We start from the raw sequence: 26645 nt of genomic DNA, 5'->3' as shown, positions 1-26645 counted from the left end.
GAACTCATGGAATATACAGTGAGGAATTAGCATTCTGCTCACAATTCTTCCATTCTTATAATAATCATTTTCATTAGCCTCAGAAAGATTAGTGCCTTTAACCCTTGAGTAAAAACATAATGTAAGAAATTATATACTAAAGCAGAACTTGAAAGTTGTATAGTTTTATCTGGAAACCCTTAAATTTAAACAAAAATTTTTAATTATGATAATTTTGTAATCAGAGAATTTCTATATATTGTACTTATTAAATACTAGGTACATTTTCCATGACTTTAAAAATATTGACCCATTTTATTTGCCCAATAATTCTATGAAGCATATATTATTAAAACTTTACCTTCATTCTAAAGATAAAAATACAGAAATGCCTGGAAGTTAAGTAACTTGCACTAGTTATTTAAGTATCAAATGCAGAGACAGACTTGAAACACAGGAAGGCCACCTCTAATCCAACTGTTCTGCTATATTGCCCTTCAAATTTAATAAAATATTTGACCTAGATTTTACTCTGCACTACAATTGCTTATTTTATAGGACATTTAATCATGTTCAATACTGTGTCTATGAAATTCAAACCCAAACTATATAAAACATTGAGAAATAATGATTCAATCATTTGAACATGATTGACAACTGAGATTCTATTGAGAGGAAAGCAGGTAAACAAATTAATTGTGAAACAGTCATTAATTAATGCAATTTAATATTCAGAAAGCATCATGTCACATATTTAAATTTTTGGGCAATCCAGATAATAGAGTATCTTTTTCACTTTGAATATCAATATTTTTCCAGTGCTCAATTTCCCTTATAAGACAGTTGTAGTTCCTATCATTTTTTCTAGCTCACTTCTTGATGACTTCCAAGCTCCTTGTCTATCTTACAGTTTTTAAAAAAAAATATTTTTTGGCTCATCTGCTAAGAAGAACAGTTTTCCTTTATGTAAATTCAATATTCAAAAACTTATAATTTTCTTTCAATAATGTGGAACATGTTTTCAATTGTTCTGTCCTCTCACCTTGAAAAGAGAACACTCATGTTCACACAAATATAAAAGCATATCCTATCTTAAGGAAAAACTATAACCTCTTCTTTCAAGAATAAACATTTTTTTCAGAATTTGTTAAAAGTTTAGGAGATTAGTAACTAAGTAGTTTGTGTAAAATCAATAAGGGAAATCTTCTCTAACTGTTCAAATTAACTTTAAAATATTTCTTACTTTAACATACACACACACACACACACACACACACACACACACACACATACACACATAGATAGCTTACAGTGGAATTTAAGAGAAACACTAAATCAGTTCCACTTACAAATCTGAAAATAAACAATGTGTGACTTTTTATGTTCTATGAAACAGTGTTTGTCATTCCAAGCAGTTAGGTATTGTTACACATCAAAGATAGATTTTCTGAAAATTTTAGTGTCTCTTGTTGTTTTTTTTTTATCACTTCTTGATCTACTGAAGTCTATATAAATGTGAAATTATTTTCAAAAAATAGCACATGTAAGATTCCATTCATCACATACATTAATCAAAGGCAAATCAAAATTGCTTCAATTCCAAAGATTTGGCTGATTTTAGCAAAACTCATGGCTTTGAGGCTTAATGTCTTTTTATTCTCAAATCCTTTGGGGTGGTTGGATCTGCAGAATAACCAGAACTGAACAAAATAAAGGATGTGCTTGTACTTTGTTTCTCTTGGTACTTTTAGGTCAACTGATGGTTCTCCTGCTTCCACGTGTGCTGAGGCTCTAAGAAATGAGCAGGTCTCGTTCTGGACCTGAGCTCTGGCAGAGGCACGGGTAGTGGGTTAGTGACTCCTGCCAATTTTCTCAGCTGTGTTTCCTAACCATCTAGGCCCGTGGCAATAGTGTTGCCCATCTCACATTCTTGGATGTTGAGGATGGCAGAAACCTTTGATGACCCTCAAGTTTCCTGGGTCACTTTCATTATGGAGGCATTTTTATCAGAGTCCACTTTGATGTGCTTGATGTGTTGGTTCTATCTTTTGAACTTCTTGATTGACAGTTTCAACTCCAAGTGACTCTTTTTTTTTTTTTTTTTTTTTTTTAAGATTGTCTTCAGGGCAAAACGTGGTGTCAGTTACATAGGAGATGTAGCAGTGGATGATGTTTCCTTTCAAGATTGTTCCCCCTTACTTAGCCCAGACAGAAAGTGTACTGCTGAAGAATTCACATGTGCAAACAAGCACTGCATTGCAAAGGACAGACTGTGTGATTTTGTGAGTGACTGTGCTGATAATTCAGATGAAACTACTTACATTTGCAGTAAGTTCAAGTGTTCTGTGTTCTTCCTTATGCTTTAGTCTCCCCAGCCTTACTCAAGGTGGTGTGTTCCTTTTTGAAATTTAAAGTGTGGGTACATCTCAGCATTAAATCTCAGCAAGATGATTTATCTGCTTAGATACATTCCCTTTTCCCCTTAAATACCTCATTTTGAGCCATAATTTATTTCAAAATAATTGATGACTTTTATGTGTATATATGAAGTAACTGGAGTTAAATTGGAGTTAAATTAGATTGCTGTCTTCAAAGAAAAACAGAACAGAAATAAATATTTATTATATGAAAGAAATTTTTTGGAAAAAAGAAGCAAAACATCCATCAAAGTCAATTCATTTGAGGTTGGTGAGCCTCTGTACTTTGAAGCATTTCAGAGGGTTGTCGTTTCTTTGTGCAAATTATCAGATGTGATAAGCTGATAAACAAAAATATACTCTGATAATATATCAAATGTACAAAGTGATCTCCCAGTGGAGATTTAGATCAGCTATGTGAAACCATTGTTGTAGGAGATCAACGCAAAACAAACACTACTTATTTAAATACCCTCAGCTAAATGGAGCATATGTGCTCATCCCAGTAAGCCTATAAAATTGTGTACCACAGTCCAATTGCTGCTCCATTTAGTTGCAAATGAGGTGAATATAAATCGTCAAAAAGAAGGTTGACAAGTTATTCCACTATTACTTATAATAATATCTGAGCCAGGATATTGCAGTTTGATTTTACTTGCTTCTTGAAACTAAACCTAGGTGAGGGTTATCAAAAACTAGTTCAGTATAGCAAGAACTCCTACTTCTGTAGAACTTTTAACTTTCAAAGTCTTTTTACTGATCTCCACTTGATCTTCACAGAAGCCCTGAGAGGTAAGTGGGTCAGATATTAATTATGCTTTTCATGGATGAAGAAGAAGAATAAGAATGGTTAAGATTTTTTTCAGAACTTCATACAACCAATGCTAACAAAGTTGGTCCTAGGACCCAAGTACTTTGATTTATGATCTGTTACTCTGCCCAAGCTACTATATTTCTGTGTTAGAATCCAATGTTTTAAAAAGATGATGTAGTTCTCTTTAAATTGAATAGCTGTTTGTTACTTGAATTGTGGGTCTCATTTCTTATCATAGTCAAACATCTACTTGTGTCATATATAAGCCAAGCAAAATATTTGTCTTATCTTGATTTTTGTACTAGCATTGATCCTTACCTTTAAATATTTTCTGTTACATTTTAGTTAATTTTGCATCAAATGCTTTTACAGTTATTTCATTTCCATTTTTATTTCAATATCACACAGATCTATTAGGTTGTTAAATAAATCAGACGTTATGCTTTATATTTTTATTTGTAGGGCTGCTAACGTATCTTTCTCAGAGATGTAATTAAATGTGACTTTCAGTACTTCAATTTTCAGTACTTCAAATACCAATGTATGGCTAAATTTTTCTTTTTATATTTAGGCTCAGAAGTCATGAGTATTTCTAAGTATTTCTCTATTTGGGAAAATATGGTGATAACTAACGGTATCAAAAATGTATTGAAAAATTTGTCTTAGTAATTGTTATAGGATACATATATGCTAAACTACTCTAACCCTTTGGAGGGAAAGTTGTAGCAGAAAGTACTTTTTGGTGAACTGAATTACAAAATCTCTTTAAGTTTTTATTGGACTTACTCATATCATTAACACCGAAGCAAGAAAGCTGAATTACTTCCAGACCCTACATAGAAAAAGGAAAACTTTCTGAACTTCTTAGAACAAATAAAAGTTAGAAATGAAAACCTAAAAGTAACCTAAATTGCGACATTGGTTTTTTTTATATAAGAATAATTTCTTTTTATATAGCATTGCTTATTTTTATTGTGCATTTAAAAGATCAACCCTATTCCCAGTCTACTGGTCTTAAATGTTATGTTTTAATTATAGAGTTGCTAGAACCTGCTATTGGAATTATGAGTGGTGTTATTATCCTGCATATGCTATAAACCTTGATGTTCTAATGAGGCCCAGAAGAATAGGAAGAAAAAAATTAAAAGAATTACCATAGCAACTGATTTCAGAAGATTGGCTGGCAACCAATCAAGTATTTGAGCTTGATATCTACTCTTTGTTTTTTGTTATTTTTCTTTTATTTCTTTCTTTTTGAGAATTCTAAGGTTTAACATGTATTGCAGCTAGACAAAACTTTTGGAATATGATTAGGTAGAAATGTACAATCTAGAACTATCAGAAAGAATGAAAAAAACCCTCTTTTTAAAGACGTAGATTATGTCTGGTGGAGAAGAAAACAATCAATTATAAAAGTACCTGCTGCTTTAATTTTCTGTAGATCGATGTAGACTCTGAAACCAAAATCTATCAGAAAAAAAATGACTTTTTATTTATAGTTTGAATAATATTTCTAAAATATAGGAGATATTGAAAATTATTTGTATATCTAAGAACTGTAAAGAATGGTAAATTTTTATTTGAACATAAGTACCGTTGACATAAAGACTCACTTGAAGAATAAACATTTTTGTTTTCTTATACTTTTTTTGTTTTGTTTTGCTTTGCTTTGGTACTGGGGATTGAACTCAGGGATACTCAAACACTAAGCTGCATCCCCAACCCTGTTTTGTATTTTATTTAAATACAGGGTCTCACTGAGTACTCAGTGCCCCAGTTTTGCTGAGGCTGGCTTTGAACTCACAAGCCTCCTGCTCAGCCTCTCAAGCCACTGGGATTATAGGCATGCACCACTGTGCCCTCTTCCTTATGGTTTTAATTAACAACTTTATTGCTGATATATAATTGAGTACTTTAGGCAATCTCTGAATAATTTAATTCTGCATTGTGATAAGTAAGGATGCAGGATATTTGATTGACATAATTGGTTAGTATCCTGAACCTAATGGGCATGTACAATACTATGTACCAACTGCAGATATCTATTATTTTTAAACACACATAGAACATTATATAATAATAAAATGGCCATTTTTAAGTATTAAGCACATTTCAAAATTTTTGATGAATTAAATTCTTATTACAATGTGTTTTGAATTAGGTTGAAAATCATTTACAAGACAATACTTAGAAAATAACTATTGGTGAAGATTTGAAACATACCTTTAAAAACTCATGTCTACCCCCCAAAACACAATAAAATTAGAAAATGTTCTGAAAGAGCATACAAAGAGTTATAAAATACTTCCTAACAAAATCTGTGGGGTCTTGTTAAGGTAATACTTAGAGAAAAATTTCTAAACTTAAACCCTCATATTAGACACTATTTAGTAACACAAATTAATGAAAAAGAACATATTTCTAAGATAGGGTTTTAAAAGACTGATAAAATTTTTAAAAATCCTATCAAAACTGAAGGGAAACAGAAAAGATAGAAATATAAAATTAATTCAATACATATTCATTAACTAGTTACTACATATCAGGCAATGTTTAAGACACCTACTATACATAAGTAAATAAAAGGTTTTCATTATTCTATATCTCATATTTATGTTAAACAGAAAATGTACTATCCCTATAGATACATATGCAACCACACAGGAACACACACATATACAAAATGTGTGTGTGTGTGTGTATAAATAGCATGATTAGGATAGGTCTGGATGAGAAGATGAATGAAGTAAATTAATTCTTGAAGGAGGTCTGGGACCTGCTCTTTTCCTTTTTAATTTTTGATTATAGCCATCCTAGTGGGTATAAGTAGAATCTAATTGTGACTTTAATTGGCATTTCCCTAATGATTAATGATGATGAGCATCTTTTCATGAGCTTATTAGCCACTGCGCATCTTTGGAAAAGTAGTTGTTAAAATCTTTGACACATTTTTGTAGGATTGTTTTATAACTTTTGTTGTTGAGTTTCAGGAATACCTTATAATTATGGATTTTAAAGCATTGTTATATATATGTGTGTGTGTGTGTGTGTGTGTGTGTGTATACACACACACACATATATATTGCAAAAAATGTAATCTTATTCTGTAAGAGTTTCTTTAAAGAATTTATTATTAATACTTTAATGTTCATAACAAAGCTGAATGGAAAGCACAGTGAATTGCACTCAGCCAGAATCTTTGAATAGGGGCAGCTGATGAACCTACCATGATAACCCCATTGTTACCCAAAGTCCATAGTTTACATTAAGTTTCACTCTTGGTGTTATATATTCTGTGAGTTTTGACTAATGTAAAATAACATATATCTATTTTCATAGTATCATAAAATTAACTTCACTGTCCTGAAAGTCTATCCTCTACCTATGTCTGTTCCCCTCCTTTCCCCTGGCAACAATTGATTTTTTTAATAGTTTTCATAGTTTTGTCTTTATACAATGTGATAGAGTTGGAAAAATATAGTAGTCAGATTTTTTAGATTAACTTATATCACTTATTAATACGCATTTAAGACTATGCCATGTCTTTTCATGGCTTGATAGCTCACTTATTTTATGTCTAAATCATATTCTATTTGAATGATATTGAAAAAATATTCTGTTTGAACATACCACATTTTATTTATCGGTGTACCCACTGAAGATTATCTCAATTGCTCCTGGTTTTGGCAATTATAAATAAAACTGCTATAAATATGCATGTGTAGGGTTTTTTGTGGATATAAATTTTTAACTCATGTGGATAAATATCGGGAAGCATGATTGCTGAATCATATGGTAGAGTTTGTCACACGTATGTTTTACATATGTTTTCTTCCAGTCTGTGGCTTGTCTTCTAATTTGCTTTACAGTGTCTTTCACAAAGCCTTAGTTTTTAATTTTAGTAAAGCCCACCTTATCAATATTTTTTTCATGAATTGTTCCTTTGGTAATTGCATTTAAAAAGTTCATAACAAAAGAACACCTAGATTTTTCTCATATTTTTGTTTGTAGGATTTTTATCATTTAGTGTTTTACATTTAGATCTACAATATTTTATGAGTTAAATTTTGGGAAAGGTATGAGGTCTTTGTCCAAATTCATTGCTTTGCATTTGGATTTCTATTTTTCTGCACCATTTATTGAAAAAAGTATCCTTTCTCTGTTTTATTTTTGTTCTGTTTTAAAATACCAGTTGAACATATTTTTGTGACTCTATATTGAAAATATAGCTGAGCATATTTTTTGACTATATATCCTCTTTGATTAATGTGTTTGTCTATCATCATCAGCATTGTTATTTTGTGAGTACCATACTGCCTTGATTACTGTGGTTTTATTGAAAGATCTGAAGTCAAGTAATGTCAGTCTTCTGCCTTTGTTCTTCTTAACTACTATGTTGACATACTTGATTTTTTGGTCTCTCTATATGAACTTTTATATTTAGTTTGTCAACATAATACCTTGCAGCATTTTACTTGGATTGCATTTAAAAACCAAATTGGTTAAGAAGTGACTTATTGATCACATTGAATCTTCCTGTCCATGAACATGGAAAATCTTTCCATGTATTTATTTATTCTTTGATTTCTTTTTTTCAACATTTCTGTAATTTTCCTCATATAAATCTTGTCCAGGTTTTTATGGGGGGGGGGCATTTATCTAAGTATTTCATTTTATGAGGGATGCTAATATAAATGGTATTTTTGTTTTTTAATTTCAAATTCTTGTTTACTGATGTTATATAGGAAAGTAACTGACTTTTTATGAATATTAATCTGGAAAACTGTAACTTTGCTTTTTAAAATCAGGATTGTTTAGAATCTTGAAATTCCCAGAATTATTTACTAATTCCAGACTTTTATTGTTGATGATGTTTTTTAGTTTTCTACATAGACAATTATGTCTTATGGTATCAAAGATAATTTTATTTATTTATTTACTTTTGATTCCTTTTCTTATTTTATTTTGCTAGCTGATATGTCAGGTGTAATGTTCAAAAAGAGCTTTGAAAGGGAACATTCATGCTTTGCTTCTGATATTAGTGGGAAAGCATCTAGAGTTTTGGGGTTTTTCTGTTTTGATTTGTTTTTTTTCTCTTTTCCATTAAATATGCTATCTATAGACTTTTTTGCAGTTCTTTATAAAATTGAGTAAGTTTCCCTCTCTAGTTTTCTGAGAGTTTTTATCATAAATAGATGTTGCATCTTGTCAAAGGCTTTTTCTCTATCTATTGATAAAATTGATATAATTAAGTGATGTTTGTTTTTCAGACTGTTACTATAATAGACTATATTATTTGGTTTTTGAGTGTTGATTCATCCTCCTGAACCAGGGATTGATCTCATTTTGTCAGGCATATAATTACTTTACTACATTGTTCAACATATGTTAACATTTCGTTGAGAATTTTGCATCTATATTGTGGAAGAAGTTGTAGAGACTCTTCCTAACATTTTTAAGTTGCTATCTTTGGTGAACATTTGACTCCCCTTGTAAACTTTTGACTGTGTATGAGGTTTTTGACAAAATCAATTCTAACATTTTCAGCTTGCAGCCTCAAGGTGTGAGTAAAGCCCTGGCCTGGCTCAGATGCTTCTGATCTTCCACGTTCCCTAAGGCACACTCTTCTTAGGTCAAATAACAGGGGTAAAAGGACTCCATCCCCACATGCAAGGATATGTCTAGTTCCTGCCTGAATCGTGTCTCTAAATTTCCCCTTGGCCATAACAACTCTCATACCTAGACCCCAAATCAATTGAATGGGAAAGTATACTCTTCTTAGATTGGGAAAAAGAGGGAAAGTATATTAGACATTAATAAACCAAACATACTAGATTCCTTAATAGCAGTCTTACTAAAGTTATTACAGGGTTGTATTTTATCTATCTATCTGTTTGTTTATTTTTCTCCTTTGAGACTAGTTCTATATTGCCCAGGTTGGCTTCAAACTCTGGGGTTTCAAAGATTCTTGTGCTTCTCTTCCCCTGGGTAGCTGGGAGTACAGGTTCAGCCCTAGATATGAGTATTTTTGGAGTTTCACCCCCTATTGGATATAATGTTCTTCAAAAGAGAATTATTTTTATGTTATGTCAGTACAGAATTTAATATTGTTGAAAAATCAAACTTAGCAACTCAAATCTTAGTCTATGGACAATATTTTGTCAGCATCTGGCCATCACACTCTAGACACACTGAATCATAAACTACATTTTAAAAAGATCCTCAGGTGATTCATATGTGCCTTAAAATTTAGAAGCCCCAATCTAAATCATACAGAAGTTTGAAGAAGCTTTCTGGTGAGCAGTTTTATATCTTTAATTTCCTTATCAACATGAGCAAATACCTCTTAATTTTAATCATTGGAAATAATTTGCATTTTATTGATTCAAATATTTCAAGTCAAAATTGTATGGGCATGTATATATTCAGGTGTCTGAAATAATTTATTGAACATTCTCTAAGAATTTTTTTAAAAATGAAAATTCACTTATTCATTTAGCAAATATTTGTTGACCATCTATTACATGCCACACTTTTTGTTCTGGGTTACTTGGGATAACGCAGGAGAAAATAGATACAAATCTGTCCTTATAGAGCTCCCATTCAGGTTAGTGGCAGTGATGGGTGACCTAAACATAAAACAAAATAAATAAAAATAACACAGTAGTTACAAATAAGTAAAAACCAAATAAATTTGCACAATATATGTATTTCATGGGGATAAGTTCTATTAGAAGAAATAGGGAAAAGTGAGAAAAAATGCTTAGAGTAGTAGTGTATTACAATTTTAAATAGGGCAGCAATATGAGTTCTCATTGAGAAATTGATATTGAATGAAAAAAAATCAAAAACTGATCAAGCAAAGTGGTATGTGCTATAGTTGACGGACTCTTTCAAAAAGTATGTTTTCAAGGTCAACAATAATTAAAACATTCCTTTTTAGTTTACCACCATAACAGTAACTATGTCCTTTGGCTTCTATGAATGTATATGTATCATTTTACCACCCAGGTTGTTATCCTTCAGGACTTTTATAATTTATTTATTTTTGAGTTGACTTGTTTTCATCCTGACTGCCCTCTCTTGTTTGTCATGATAGAATTCTCAAAATTTTCAGGAGGAATATGAATTGGGAAGTAGAAAGTATCACGATGCTCTATCTGCTACTCCTTACTCAGAGTAAGATTATAGTCCATATGTGTGTGTATATATGGAACCTCTGTATTGCATTTAGTTCAATGTTCCATCTGAAACTTTTTATTATATCAGAATTTTCACCAAGTTGTGACAAAAATGAATTTAACAGCATGCACTCTCTTCTGTGGGTGCCTATGTACATTATCTTGGATACTGAAAATCTTTAAATTATAGATGCTCCTCAACTTATACTGGGGTTCCATCTCAATACACTTATTGTCAATTGAAAGTATCCTTAAGTTGGGAATGTATTTATTATACATAATATGCTATAGCTTTGCAACACAGTACACTATAAAGTACTATCTGTTTTACCCTTATGACTGCATGACTGACTGGGAGATCTTACTGCCTTATCACTAGCCTGGGAAATGATCATCTTTCAAAATTTGAAATGTGGTTTCTACTGAATGTGTATCTCTTCCACACATCATAAGTTTAAAAAAAAAGAAAAAAATTAAGTCAAACTATCCTAAGTTAGAGACTCTACACTTCAGTCTTTGTCAATAGTCATTTAAAATCTGAGCATATATTTCATAATTAACATTCACATTACTTGACATATTAGTTCCTTGTTTCCTTTTTGTTTGTTTATTTGGTAAGCATTGGGTACCTCCAATATAATTGGCCCTGGAGCAAAAACAAAGAAAAACAAGATCTGCCTTGAATAATTTTGGAGCTCCTTGTCTAATAAAAGAGATAGATACATAAACATTTTTACAATTTGAGTGAGAGTTAAGTGCAAATTACTTCTGGAGGGGACAAAAGAAGATAAGTCATATTTAAATACTAATCCAAAATAGGCTTGCATAAAAGTGATACATCACCTTGAAAACAACAAATGTGTTTTCAAGAACTTTGTTGACCATGGACTCTGAATAACTTTTGTTTTCTGTGGGAGATAATGCTAGAAAATGGGTTAGGAATCACAGTGTTCTTAAGCCAGGCTTCCTGTGAAGGATCAGCTATCCTAAGCTTCACACACTCCCTACTGCAGGCTGCAGCTGAGTGTGCCTGGGACTTGGAAACCTTTCATTGTCTTTCCAAAATTATCCTTGTTCTTACTTGCCCAGTGTGTTATGTAACATAGTATTTTCCAAGTTGTGAAATGAGATAGTCAATATGGAAGAAGAAATTGTGTGTGAGGAGTTTCTCTGGATCATTCATGGGCCAAATCAGATTTTCTAAATCCTTTGTATATAACAATTGTAAGTTTTCAAAAGATTGACATTATCAGTGGAGTTTTTCCAGATTACTTTATCTCTAAAACCTTTTTTGTATGGAAACAAATATACCCCATGTAGAATGATGGTTTTGTTCCCATGAAACACAGTTCAGAAAGTATTGGTTAGAATTTTTTATTATTATTACTTTATGGAAACAGTAGGGAAATGCAAGTGAAATAAATCTATCATAAATTCCTAATGATAAAATCCAAAGATAATGGGTAAATGATATTAATTTTTTAACTTTTAATCTTGAAATGATATGGATTCATGGGAAATTAACAAAATTAATGTAGAAAATTCTGTGTGCTCTACATGTAGTTTCTCTCAGTGGTTATATAACTGTAGTACAATAACAAAACCAAGAAACTGATGTTGTTTCAATATGTGTGTATATTTTCATATTTTATTACATGCATAATTTGTTTGACCATCACTACAATCAATATTTTCCATCTCCACCAAGATCTCCCATAAACCATTCCTTCCCTAACTGTGGGAAACCACTACTATCTTCTTTTATTTCTATACTTGTCATTTTAAGAAAGTTTTTCAAGTGGAACCATATAGTATGTGAACTTTCGAGACTCTTTTTCTTGGTAGAATCCCCTTGAGATTCATTGAAGTTGTGTGTATAAACCATTTGTTCTTTATTATAGCTGAGTCATGTTCTATGGTAAAATTGTAGCATACCATGATGCTGTTTTCCAAGCTACTGTATCATTTTACATTGCCACCAACAATATCTAAGAGATTCCATTTCTTCAAGACCTTGTGAGCATTTGGTAGTATAATTATTGTATTTTTGTTTTTGCTATTTTGATGGCTCTGGAGTAATATTGTACCTATTTCCTTGATAACTAGTAATGTTTAACATCTTTTCATATGTTTATTTGCCATCTGTATATCATTTTGGCTGAAATGTCTCTTTATGTTGAGTATTGAGAATACTTTGTACATTATAGATATGTGACCAGGAATTATTTTTACTCCCAAGCTTCAGATTGCCTTTCCATTTTCTTAAAAGTGTTGCTTAAAGAGCAAACATTTTTAATTTTGATGAAATCCTATGCACTGATAGTTCCTCTTAAGGATCATGTTTTTGATACTATTTTTGTTTATATCAAAGATAAATAAAAAATAATATAGATAGATAGAGATATAGTCTAGAAAAAAAACAAGTCTTAGGTCCAAAATCTTCTCCTGTTTCTTCTAAAGTTTCATAATATATTACATTCAAGTTTATGATCTTTTATGTTTATTTCTATAATTTGTAAGATTTAGATTTAGGTCAATAATGACCCCATGGCCCCGGTGGCTATCCAGTTGCTCTAATACCATGAACAAGTCTATACTCCCTTGGTTTAAGTGCTTTCTCCTTTTTGTTAGAAATCAGTTCGTTCTACTTTTCTGGAGCTATTTTTGGGTTCTCTATCAGAATAGACATCTAAGTGTGCTATAGTTCGAATCTGCAATGTCCCCCCAAAGGCCCATGAGTGTTAAAGGCTTAGTTTGCAGATTGATACATTGGAAGGTAGTGGAATGTTAGGAGGAACGAGTAGTGGAAGTTTATTAGGTCATGGGTGAATGCCTTTAGTGGGGATGTGAGATATTGGTCTCTTCCTCTCTCTTTGCCTCCTTAATGCTATGTAAGTAGGTTTCCCTGCCATGTTCTCTCACGATGATGTGCTGCCTCATGACAGCCCCCAGAGCAACAGGATCAATGGATCATAAACAGAAACCTCCAAAACTGTGAGACAAATAAATCTTTTTTTTTTAAGATTTTTTATGCAAGATTTTTATTACACTAATAGAAAATTCACTACCATAAAGTATCTTTTCTTCTACTAATACAACACAATATTGATAACAAAAACTGTATAATAAATCTTGACATTATTTAGTGACACCTCTGCATTTATTACTTTTTAAAATTCTTCTGGTTATTCTAGTTCCTCTGATTTCCTAAATAAATTTTAGAAATACATCATCTGTATTTATTTATTTATTTATTTATTTATTATTATTTTTTTTTTTTTCAGTACTGGGGATTGAACCCAGGGCCTGTGCTTGCGAGGCAAGCACTCTACCAACTGAGCTATATCCCCAGCCCCATCATCTGTATTTAGAAATAATATTGAAGTAATTTTGTTGAGAATGCATTAAGTAAAAATTTGGAGAGAAGTAAAATCTTCAATATATTTTATTATCAATGAGCATAGTGTGAATTTACTATTTTGATCTGTGATTTCTTTTATCAGTATTTTGTAGTTCTCAGCATACAAATTCTATACATGTTATATTAGTTTTATACCTAAATATTTGATAGTTGAAGGCTTATAATTGATATTATATTTTCAATTTTTGTCCTCATGTGTTCATTGATAGTATATAAATAAAAATTAATTTTTATGTCACTCTTTTGTCCTTAGACCTTATTGGCTCATAAAAGTTCTGATTTTTGCAGTAGGGATTTATTTTGTAGACAATAATGGCATCTGAAATAGGGACAGTTTTAATTCTACTTTCTGCTTTGTGTTCCTTGAAGATTTTGTAGAAACATTCAAGTGAGATCTATTGAAATAGAAATTTCTTTCTTAGGCATTTTTAAATCATTAGTTGAATTTTCACAGTAGCTACAAAACTACTTAAATTATCTACTTTGCACTAAGTAAGTTTGTGCTTTGCAAAGACTGATCTGTTCTATTCAGGTTGTTATGTTTATGCATATACAGATGTTCATAGAACTCTTGTATCATACTTTTGATAATACAGAGTCTATAATAATCCATGTTTTACTGCTGCTATAATCTGTGTGTTCTCTTTCTTTGATATTATTTTTAAGTAGAGAGGATCAATTAAATAAAGAAAAAATGAGAAATAAGGGATGCAGTTGTTAATACCTTATAAACAGTTTGTCAGAGTTCTGGTAATTGAATTACATAAAGAGTTGGAGGTGATCATGGACATTAGCTCATGCTCTCTTAAATAAGAATCTAAGACTTGTGTGAAAGATTTATTTTACTCAATTACAATTAAACTTGAACTTTTTCTCTCTGTCCTAGCACTTATTCCATTCTATTAAAATGTGAGAACTCCACTAGCACAGATTTATTGACAAATCAACCTCAACATCTACCAAATTGCTGTTGGATGAATTGACAAATGAAGTACCCACACATAAAGAAATCATTTCCCTGACTTTGTAGACAGTGGATATGGGAAGGGAGAATTGAGGCCTGCTGAACACTTTCATGAACCAGAATACACTGCCTCACATAAAAAGCTTTCTCAACTGTCAGGTACCCCTTATTGTAATATTTTTCATAATATTGAATCAATTGGTCCCTATTTTCCCAGTATGAGTTTTTGATGATACATCTTCCTATTTGTACTTCTCCTTAATAATAAAACTTAAGTATTAGAAAACAGCTACCATCAATTATATACATTGCATCTCTTCACATTTTCTTTTTTCACGTTCTTAGTCATGAAGTTAATAAAAATATTCTTGAATCCTTTAATAGCATCTTATATACATGATCCAAAGACTGCTGTTATCTACTCTTCTTAATGGATAGTTTAAGTTCTTAAATTTTCCCTTAAATATGGAAATAAATATTCAGGAAATGTTATATTATAGCCGATTCACAATATATCTTTCTCTCCCTCTCAACTCCCCTCTCTCTTGCCTACCATAGAAAATGATATGGCTTAAGAGTTTCAGTAGTTTAGTTTTAATTTTTAGTCTTGTGCCAATCATGTCCAAGAAAGATGAAGAGGTGGTTTAATCAAGAATAGAAAAAAAGAATTCCAAATGATATGAATTACAAAGGTGGTAGCCAAGACCCAGAGGCAAGAGCGATCATGGTGTGTTGCATGGTTATTTGCCTAACATTTATCCTGTCTAGCATTTGATAAAGGAATAGCTAGGAGTCCAGAGAGACAAGCAGGGGTACCTGATAGTTCAAGCTAAGAAACAGATTGAAGGGAAGGGAGTGGGGACAGGAATAGGAAAGACAGTGGAATCAATCTGACATAACTTTGCTATGTACATATATGTATACACCATAGTGAATCCCAATATCCTGTACATTCACAAGACTGGGAACCTAATTAGAATATGATACAGTCCGCCTCAAAATAGATTCTACTGTCATGTATAACTAAAAAGAACAAATAGAAATTAGAAAAAGAAATGCATGCTTTAACTTGAGAGTTCTAGGAAGACATTTAACTACAGAAATAATAAAATCAAAATTGCATCTTAGAAACATCACTGACAGCAGTGTACACGGGAGCAAATTAGAAGGTGGGGCATCACAGGGAGACTGCTAATATTCCATTCAAGACGCATGGTGTCAAGTTGCTTTCAATGAAGATGAAAAGAAGTGAATAAACATTTGGAAGGAATAAGTCTATAAATCTGATGACTAGTTAACTCTGGAGGTTTTCTGGGTTGGGCAAGTGGATAACTGGCAGTTTTATTCACTCTTAACTAAGATGCAAAAGGATGAGGAAGCTTGTAAGGTCATGACTTCATTTCTGCTCTTTTGTTTGACATGTGTCTGATGAACAATAAATAGGTATCCAGTTGGCAACTGGCTATATAGATTTTAAGTTTAAAAAGAACATTTCTGCAGAGATGTAAAATTAGCAACCATGAAATAACATCAAGACCCAACGTCAGACCCTTTTAAATACAACGGTATTTAAAAGGAAAATGGTTACAGAGGAGATGAAAACAGGCAGAAGGAAAAGGAGACAGACTCTGTTGTCATAGGAGACAGAGTTATAATTCTGAAAGCAGTAGTCAATATTAGATGTGCAAAAATTAAATGACAAGTACTCCAACACTTCTATTAGATTTAATAACAAGGGGGAAATTTGCAATCAATAAACACTGGTTTTTTTAGGAAGTGATAGAAATTTAAGTATGGGATTACTTTTCATATTTAATGGTGTCTCTTCTGTTGTCCACTATAGTTACCCTGGATCACACTTATCTCATTATTTAGATTTTAAACTGAAAGTCATGATTTGCTATTCACATTAAAATTCTATTATGGTTTCTACCAATTTTTTAGCTTATCTAGACTAATATAATCAGCACAAATAGACAATTGACCTGTGTGGTTACATATTTCAAATATGTTCCTGCAATTAAATATTTTTGAAACAAATGTGCTTTCTCTACACTTAAAAAAGAGAAAATGATTTTATATATCTATACATAGTTTCTGAATTTCATTGGTCAACATAAAATTAGATTTCTAGTAACAGAAACTAGTTGTTAACATCTTAGGAGTCAGTTTTCCTCTTCTAATTTTAACACAAGAATATCTATATGCATTTTCTTTATCTTCAAATAATTGCCTCCCTGAATTAAGAAACAATATTGCACAAAAAGCAGCTCCATTTTGGAGCTGTAAGAAGAGGGAGAACCTGGCACTGGTAATTGAAGGACAGGGGCAGGGTAGGGGTATAGTCAGGAAGATCCTAGAAATGGGTGCAAATTGGTGAAAGGTCTTTGGGTTTCTTGCTGTTGCGACTATTCTGCACTTCATTGGTTAAAGAGTCTTAGGACCGGTAAGTGGAGTGAGAAGTAGTTCTACCTCATCATAAAGGGTCACATTAATTACAATCTATTATGCACTGGAAATTGGAATATGAACAGTGCATGACCTCTAGGAGAGGGCTTCCACAAATCAACACAGAATAATGAAGGAGCTACAGAGGAGCTACAAATGTTATTGGCAAAAAACAGTTGTGACATGTTATCTAAATAGATTCTGGTAAAAGGCAAAAATTAGGACCATCAGAGTGGTCTAATTCTCCTAAAATATAATTATTATAATTAAATAAATCAAATATATATTAAATATCATTATTGAACATATAAGAAATTAAGAATTGTGTTTTATATGAATAGAAAGTGATAAGAGAAATGAGAAGAGAAAAATTAGGATGGAGTTAGGTAAGACAAAGATGAAAGGTAGAAATATCAATTATATTCCTAAATAAAATATTCCTGATATTTTATTGACATCATATTTTACATGATATTATGGAAGAGTGATTCATTGTCAAAATATTTCTTGACACAATGAGAAAAGTTCAATGAGATGAAAATACAGAAGAAATAATAGATATGACAGGATGAATTTTAATTTTATGTGAAATCAATGATGAATATGTAATGTGAACAATATATATTAGAAGGATAGTTTCATAAAAAGTAAGCTAATAAAACTGAGCTAAAATAAAATAAATAACTTAGTCATGATGTAGAAGTGTTCTTAATGATATCATAGATAATGGCATAAAAATATTTAAAAGATGGACAAAGATGTATACTGCAAAGAGAGTAGTACATCAATTTAACATTAATTTCTGAGTCAAAATAATTGAGCCGAGTACAGTGGCGCACTCCTATAATTACAGCAGCTTTGGAGACTGAGGCAGGGGGATTATGAGTTTAAAGCCAGCCACAGCAAAAGTGAGGCACTAAGCAACTCACGGAGAACCTGTCTTTAAATAAAATACAAAATAGGACTGGGGATGTGGCTCAGTGGTCAAGTGCCCCTGAGTTCAATCCCTGGTACCTGCCCCCAAAATAATAATAATAGCAATAATAAGATTGTTTAAAGGTGAAACCTAGAATAAAGATATAATTTGGTAGTTTTATCCAAATATATTTTTAAAAGTCATTAGAATAGTAAAAAATATGAAAATTCAGTTATTAATTCATATTATAAAAAACTTCCATGAGGTTTTTCTAATCAGATAAACAAATATAAGTCAAGAAGTATTTTTAAAATATGATTGGTAGGGTTAAATTAATACACATATATTGAACTTTGAGCCTTGGAAAAAGGAGCATTTCTTTCAGTCATATTAGGTATATTTATGTATCAGTTACAAATTAGAAGACAATTTTTAAAAATTTCATGTAGTATAAGTTATATAAGCTATATTACTTCACCAAAACACAGTAAAACTAAAGGTTCAAACTAAAATGCTGAGCCAATTAGATATTCTTAAATAATTATTGGATAAAATGTATTTAATTTAGAATAATAGTATTTTTAAAACACAGTTGAGGACAGTAAGTAGTGCCAAAAAGCATAAAGTACTTGCGAATCTACTTTGTGCGAGTTGAAACTGCAAATACTGTTGGAAGAAATTAGAAACTGTCGAGATCTGCCTTATGACTTAACGCTGATGCATAGTTAATAATATGGTAGCATACATTAAAAATTTTGTTGGGAGGAAGATCTCATGTGTTCTTACTACAACTGAAAGAAAAGAAAAGAATGAAAGGAAGAAAATAGTGAGAGTCATAACTGATTGCTGAATGTTTAATATTTTTATAGTCACAATTATATTTGTTTGAAAATTAAATTTTAGCTGGGCACTGTGGTGCACACCTGTAATCTCAGTGGCTCAGTAGGCTGAGGCAGGAGGAGCACCTGTTCAAAGCCTGTCTCTGTAATTTAGTGAGGCCCTCAGCAACTTAGTGAGACCCTGTCTCAAAATAAAAAAAATAAAAAGGGGTAGGGATGTGGTTCGGTGGTAAAGAGCCCCCGAGTTAAATCCCCCAGTACCCCCCGAAAAGGAAAAAAATTAATTAAAAGAGAAAGTGTAACATTTAGTGGAGAAATGTAGTGGACTCTGATCAGATACTCAAACTAAACATCATGGATTTTAGGACAAATCAGAGTATGCCTCTGGATATGATGTGCTGAGATGGTACAAGATTACTTCTGTGGTCTTCCTGCCGAAATGCAGAACCTGTGTCTCATGACAAGCATTCCTCAGACTAATCCAATTCAATTTGAGTGCTTTCTGTAATAACTGCCTTCATCTCATCAAACATGTTGAGGCTAAGAAAGAAAAGTAAATAAGAAGCACTTGCAGATTAAGAGACTAAACAGTCATGGAAGCCAAATGGGAGGTTAGGATTGGATTCTAACCAAGGGGAGATACAACTAATTAGGATAACTGATATTTAAATATGGACTGTAGATTTATAATGTTAAATGTTCTGTCTTTGTGATTTTTACTGTAGTTATACAAGAAAATATCCCTTTTTATATGAAAGAAATAAAAAAAAACTGTTGATACAAAGGCACAGTGTCTTCCAATTTATTTTTGAATGCTTCTGAAAAATACATATATAGATATGCACATGGAACAAATGGGAAAATATAACCATTTATAAATTTAGTTAAAGGGTTGATAGGAAATAATTTGTATTATTGATTTTTATAAGTTTGCAATTATTTCAAAGTAAATAATTACAAAAATAAGGTAATATTAAGAATATCAGAGGGAATAAATATTAACTTAGAAAACAGAAAATGCAAATTATAAATACAAGGGTAGCTATTTTTAAAAGTAGATAGAACTCCAACAAATTTTAATTTTAAAAAGAAAAAAAACCCTCACAATTCCATAAGTTTAGCCTCGTTAAAGGGTAAATAATAATCATTTGAAGACCAATAACTCTCAGTTTGGACATATCCATGAAATGGTTAATTTTCTTCAAGAAAAATGATCAAAATTACCTTATAAAGCAGAAAACTTGATTAGAAGATTAACTATCAGATAAAGTTATTAACAAATGTTCTCCAATTTTTGTCTCTTGGGATAGATACTGCTGAGTTCTATCAAATTTTAATGAAGTGATTATGTCCATAGAAACAATTCCGACCATATAAAATAATAGAGTTTATTTTATGCAGTTCATATATCACTGATAATGAAGCTTCCAAAAATTAAAAAGAACATTGTAGATCAAACTATGCATGTAGATATGCAAAAACTTAGAATGATAGCAAAGTAAACTCAGAGATATTATATTATGCACATCTTACAACATTTTAAGAATGTTTTAATGTAACAACTTAAATGTAACCAGATAAGTAACTGAGAAAAAAAAAATCAAACTAATATATGACAAAAATATGTTTAAATTAAACAACTATTTCTTACAATATGCATAGAATATGACTTTAATAGGCTAAAGATACTCTATCAAGTGAATGTAGGAAACTATGAAAATATTTCTATTAAAATCAAGGACATGTTAAGAATGTATACTACTAAATTTTCTATTATTTCTTTTGTGGTTTTGATCAGTATGTAACATATAAGATGAAATGAAAGAATGTCAAATAGTAATTATTTTAGAATATGAATGTATATCTCAAAAGTCCAAGGTTTCCTTAAAAAAAGGCAAAAATCTACCACTGGGTTGTAAACTATCCTACCCCGCAAACTTAGGTGCATCTGGATGTGAGTATTCCTCCAAAAAAAAAGGTCTACCTAAAACCTCAGAAGTGACCTTCTTTGGAAATAGGGTTTTTATAGATGTAATTGAAATAAAAAGAGATCAGACCGGATTAAGAGGAGTCCTAATCCAGTGACTGATATCACATTTGGACACTGACCCAGAGGAAAGAGGATGGGAAGACACACAGAGAGAAGGCCTTGTGGTGGAGATGACACGTCTCCAAGCCAAAGACACAAGATCGCTGGTACCACAGCAGTGATGAGGAGGCAAAGAAGGATCATCTCCTATGTAGAGCAGGGCGCTGTCAACACCCGACTGCTGTCCCCCAGCCTGCTACAGCTGTGAGATCATACATTTCTACTGTTTTAAACTACCCAGTTGTGTGTTTGTTGAATAGCCCTAGGAAACTGGTCAGTTCTCAATTACGCAGCTAAAAACGTGCCCACTGAGAATTGGAAGCCAGCTTCTCTAATCACAGACTTTTAGAGTTTGTTTTAATAGCAGAATTTGAAAATCTTGTCCTTTGAATCACTAGTATATTATTCTGCAAGAAGTTCTGCAAACAAATATTTCCTTAGAAAATTCGAGAACATACTTTTTGTATGAAGAAATAGTTCCTATGTCATGGAAATTCTCAGAACCCTTAATGTGCTAATTTTTTTGTTGGTTTTTTTTTTTTTTTTAATTATATCCCAAAGAAGGATATAATTCATAGGATCTATCCCATTCATTTGGTTGCAGAAATTTCTGCCTTTGAATGACAAACTGACATTGTTGGGAAATTAGTATTCACATGAACAATTAAAGAAGTGATAACTGTGTCACTCTACAAGAATAATCAAGCCAAGTGGGACAGCTGTAGTCTTCATGGCTCTCCCACAGGAAGGGCATGCTTAGCTCATGTTCTGACAGTCACATGTACTTCCTTATGCTTCAGTTTTTGTAAATTTGCAAATTTGTTTCATTGCAATACTCACCTCAGCCAGGCAGACTAACTTATAAAGGGTGACATTATAAGGACTGTGTCATGTCACTCTTCAACTCATGGCTCTGCTTCTCATGATATAATATTAAGCACAGTTTAACTCTGAACTTCAGCCTTCTTAACAACCAAAAGAAGAATGAAAACAGTGATGTGAGAATTAAGTGAAATGACATGTATAAAGAGAATGTTCAGAACTGGCACACATTATGTTCAATACCCAGTCACCCATTTTCCAGTCTGTTTTCTATTTTTCTTAATCTACTTAACTTATAGAATAGGCTCAAATTTATGTTGAATAAATAAATAGAATGATGAACTCTTAATTTTAGAAATGTGTAGGATCTTATAAGATTATAATGATGTCTTTTTAAAAGAAATATATATTTTACAGTTAGGAAGATATTGATCATTATAGCATGTGGAAATGAGAAAACGGGCTTGATTAATGATTTGGCTATAGACAAAGGTGATAATTTTCTTCCTTCCTTATGGCACACCTGTCTGGCACTGGCATTAACTGCACCATGAAATGCCAAGAATCGACATCTGCTCACAGAAATGTTTGCAACTTTTCTCACCTGGCACCCATGAGAAATAATGAAATGTGAAATTAAAGGTGTTCCCTCTTACCACAGTGCTATGAAATTCCAACAACTTCTATTGTTTGTTCTGTTTTCCCGGCTGATATGTCAGAATTAAATTTTCTAAGGAAACACATCTTCAAAACTATAGTAAAAATCAAAATAAAGATGTGATTTACATTATAGAGAGAGGTTCATGTAGCAGGGATTTTAGGGTTTTTGTTTTTAAACAAATCTGTTTTCAGCAGCTACATTTTGTTGGAATAGATCCTCTAGGTACTGGTCCGTATGGTAATCAGATTCTTATGGGCTGCTAAATTTTCTAACACAATGACGGTAAATTAATTCATGATATAATTCTTTTTTATACCTTTATTTATTTTTATGTGGTGCTGACGATCGAACCCAGGTACTCACATATGCTAGGCAAATGCTCTACCACTGAGCCACAACCCCAATCCTGATATAATTCTTAATCAAGACCATAGTTCAGATTCTAAACTTGGTGCTGACTTAGGTTTATTATTACTTTAGTGAGATTGCCTTCCCAGCCCTCTCAGAGAAAATTTAGGAGAACTTTAGTATTCTGAACTAAAAGATCTATAAGATTATAGTCTATTCTAGGAAGAATAAATTATAAAATGCATTTCAAATGTAGTTTTAAAACTCAGTAATTGGATATAAAATGCCATTCTATTGATTTGATGATAAAAATTTCAAAAGAAAAATATCTTCTATCCTTAAAAACATTAAAAATTAGTATTAGTCTGGCTGCTAAATTAAACCATTTTAAAAAGAATATTCATCCTGACACTTTCTTAAATTTACCATTTTTAAGCTAAAAATGATCATTTTAAACCTGTTTTCATTGTTGGACAAGTTTCTAAGTGGGAGATGTGATATAGTTAGCTTTCATTTTATATACTATAAAATGACACAGAAACAATTATACAAATTATAGAAAAGTTTATGTTAATTTTAGCTTTCATTTTATATACTATAGAATGTCATAGAAATGTATACAACCTATACATTTCATATTTTCCACCTTATTAACTACAAAGAATATGGAGTTTATTTTGTTTTTAAAATTTTTTTTTCTGACCTGTGAGAGCGATAAGAATATGTCCCTAAAGGAAAACCACTATTTTACTGGTAAGCACAACAGAATTTCAAAATTCTTAAGGTAATATGTAATAGAATGAAATAGTTGCTTTATCCAGGAATTTTTATGGATTCTGTTTTCCTTTGGACAGTGTGTTGAAGAACCAACCCCTAGTGTTTTGGTGACAAATGTTTTATGATCATAAAATTACCTTAAGGAATTTTAGCAATTGTTCAAATGAACTTTGAAAATTCTCTATCTGAATACTTATTGACACTATACCATAGGTTCTCCTCAAGTATGTTTACTTTTGGACCCCATCTTTCATATAATTATTATTTTACAGATTTTAATTTTTAGTTGCCGTATTCTAGTAGAAATTAATAAAGACTTATTATTTTCAAATAATTCTAAACAGAACATTTTACTGTTTATCAGATCAATCATTCACTAGTTTTATTCAGGATCATACTATTGACTTAAAAATAGGGATGATCAAAAGTGTCCCAAACTTATTTTATGAGAAATGACTTTTATACCACAGTGTTGTATTTTGTAATATCTGCACAAACATTGTTAGCCTTAATGCTGACTTTAGAATTATAAAGAAATGTCTGTGTAATTCCTCCTATGCAGGAAATGGAAGAAAAAGTAAATTAAACAAACTTAAAAGAACACCTGGAAGATAGTTTGGTATTCAATGTAACTTAACATATTTAATTTCTGCAACTTATTACAATAAATTAATTCAAATTATTACATCTTTTATGCCTTTTTCATTTTATCACTTTCTCATCTCTAAAGCTATTAATTTCTAAAATAATTATGATTCATGGTAGCTTTGGGGGGCAATATTTCCTAAACTAAACTTTATGGCAGAATCATAAATTTCCTGAATTTAGTATCAAGACCTGGGAACCAAAGAGGAGAAAAGAGAAGTAATAAATTACATCAAAAAATAGGTGTTGAGAGGAGAAAGCGTGTATAATGCTAAAATCTTTTCTCAAGTTTTGAGACCAGGACCAGATTTGTGGAGAAATGAACTTATGTTGCCATGGAAATAGCTGTATAGAATAAACTAACATGTTCTATTTAAATGCTGCCATCAGGATAGCATGTAAGGTTTTGAAATACTACGTGATATAGTAAGATCACTGTATTTTTGAATTGCAAACTTTAAAGTCAGTGGATTTCCATTCTTTCTAACATTAATTTGAAAATGTTTTCCAGGTACCTTTAATGGGCGCTGTGATTTTGAATTTGACCTCTGTGCCTGGGAGCAGGATCAGGATGAGGACTTTGATTGGAATCTGAAACCTAGCAGCATCCCACCTACAAGCACAGAACCTGCTGTGGACCACACCTTAGGCAATTCATCTGGACATTACATCTTTATAAAGAGCTTTTTCCCACAGCAACCCTTGAGGACAGCCAGAATATCAAGCCCAATAATAAGTAAGAGAAGCAAAAACTGCAAGGTATGGAGGGAAAAAACTCAAGACATATTGAAAATGACTGTTCATGAAATCAAATACAGAAAATAGAATGGCTGGAGCAAATATGCATTTTAACTTGTTCAACTGGGATATGTGAGGGACAGAAAAGAAGAAGAAATAATGAAAAGGAAGGATTGGTAGAAATGTTGGAAAATTTTCTCCTATGTATAAATCCCATGAATATTGGAATTTTGGAAACCAATGGGAAATTCCATGGTTAATTATTCATGACCATGGATATCACAAAAGAAGTAAAATACTAGTTGCTTACCCTCAGGGAGTTTAGTGCTTATTGAATATGAGAATTTTATCATTAAAAAAAAAAACAATAGGCAGGATGCGATTAAATATGTCTAAGAATTAATATTAGAGATGGTTAGAATTGTGATAAAGGGATTGAAGGAGATTTCATAGAAGAGGAAAGAATGAACTTGGTTCTTTTAAAGAATTTCTGTAGGCATGAAGGAAATGTGACATAGTCCTTAGCTTGTGAAATTTGAAGAAAATGTCTGTGAAGTTTTAAAAGTATAAATTCAACTTTATGATGTCTTAGACCGAAGAGCCTCATATGACGACTCCTTATTTGTAGAGGTTCCCACATTTGGTCTCACGCCCACTTCGTTGTTTCTTTATACTCCATAAAAGATTTGAGTCAGCTAGGTTAGGAACTGAAGTTACCTTTACATGTAATATAAACTGAGCAGTCAGAGATGACTTCACAGGAAACTCACTTATGAGAAACTGGTCCACAAACAAATGTGTCATTTATTTACATTTATGATGAGAAATGCAGTTTCCATAAAATCTGATCTCAGGGGCTCTGGCTATGGTATTCCTTAACGTGTGAAAACTAAAAAGAAACTGTGTTCAGCAAGTTGTGGACCAAGTCAGGCTAGGAGACGATTACATGACTTAAACCTTTGTTATCTTCAAGATCCAATCATCTGAAGCACCTGTGTCCATAGTAGAACAAGACACACTGACAAGTCTTCAATACTCTACCAGGTAGAGTCTTCGAACATGTGAAACTTTATCATAGTTTTTCTGTCTGATCTTCGTATGATTTTATGGTTTCACACCCATAGAGCAACCTCATCTCTCAGACTGTGAGGATTTTCCACACATAAAAGTGATGTAATAATCAGATCAGAGTTTTAGAAAAAGAATTTGGTCAGTAGTCTAGAATGGAAGTAACAAGTCACAGAATTGTATTAAACTTTTAGTTAGTTAAAAGTTGAGTTTTAATCAAACATCATTTTATGATTCTGCTGTCTTACAAATGACTGGATACTTCCTCAGACACACAAGATTTTATAAATGTTGAATCTATGTATCTAGCTCTATATACCTACAGAAAATTGCAAATAAGATTTGGTCTTGGAAAAATAAACGTTAAACATAATATATGTACATATAATTTCATTTGACTTCCAAGCTTTTCTATTTAAATACTTCTACTAAAAATGTTCAAAAGATTTTTTTTTCATACTATGCTAGCTGAGGCTTTCATTCATTCTTATCTCCCCCTGGCCCCAGAACTATAGTCC

At 31.8% G+C, this 26645-nt stretch overlaps 1 protein-coding gene across 1 annotated transcript in view; it reads left to right on the top strand.

Annotated features, from left to right (window-relative positions):
• Nucleotides 1–26645, top strand: part of MALRD1 (MAM and LDL receptor class A domain containing 1) — a gene marked incomplete at its 5' end in the record, with an annotated part of 672621 nt that overhangs the window by 281681 nt on the left and 364295 nt on the right. Inside the window, 2 exons of the mRNA XM_079107637.1 lie at nucleotides 2094–2307; nucleotides 24833–25080. Of these exons, the coding sequence (XP_078963763.1) occupies nucleotides 2094–2307; nucleotides 24833–25080 (462 nt within the window). The remainder of the gene's footprint in view (nucleotides 1–2093; nucleotides 2308–24832; nucleotides 25081–26645) is intronic.

The sequence above is a fragment of the Sciurus vulgaris genome, assembly GCF_902686455.1.
Source record: "Sciurus vulgaris genome assembly, chromosome: 12".
Taxonomy (NCBI): domain Eukaryota; kingdom Metazoa; phylum Chordata; class Mammalia; order Rodentia; family Sciuridae; genus Sciurus; species Sciurus vulgaris.
This window is presented reverse-complemented; position numbering and strand designations above follow the sequence as displayed.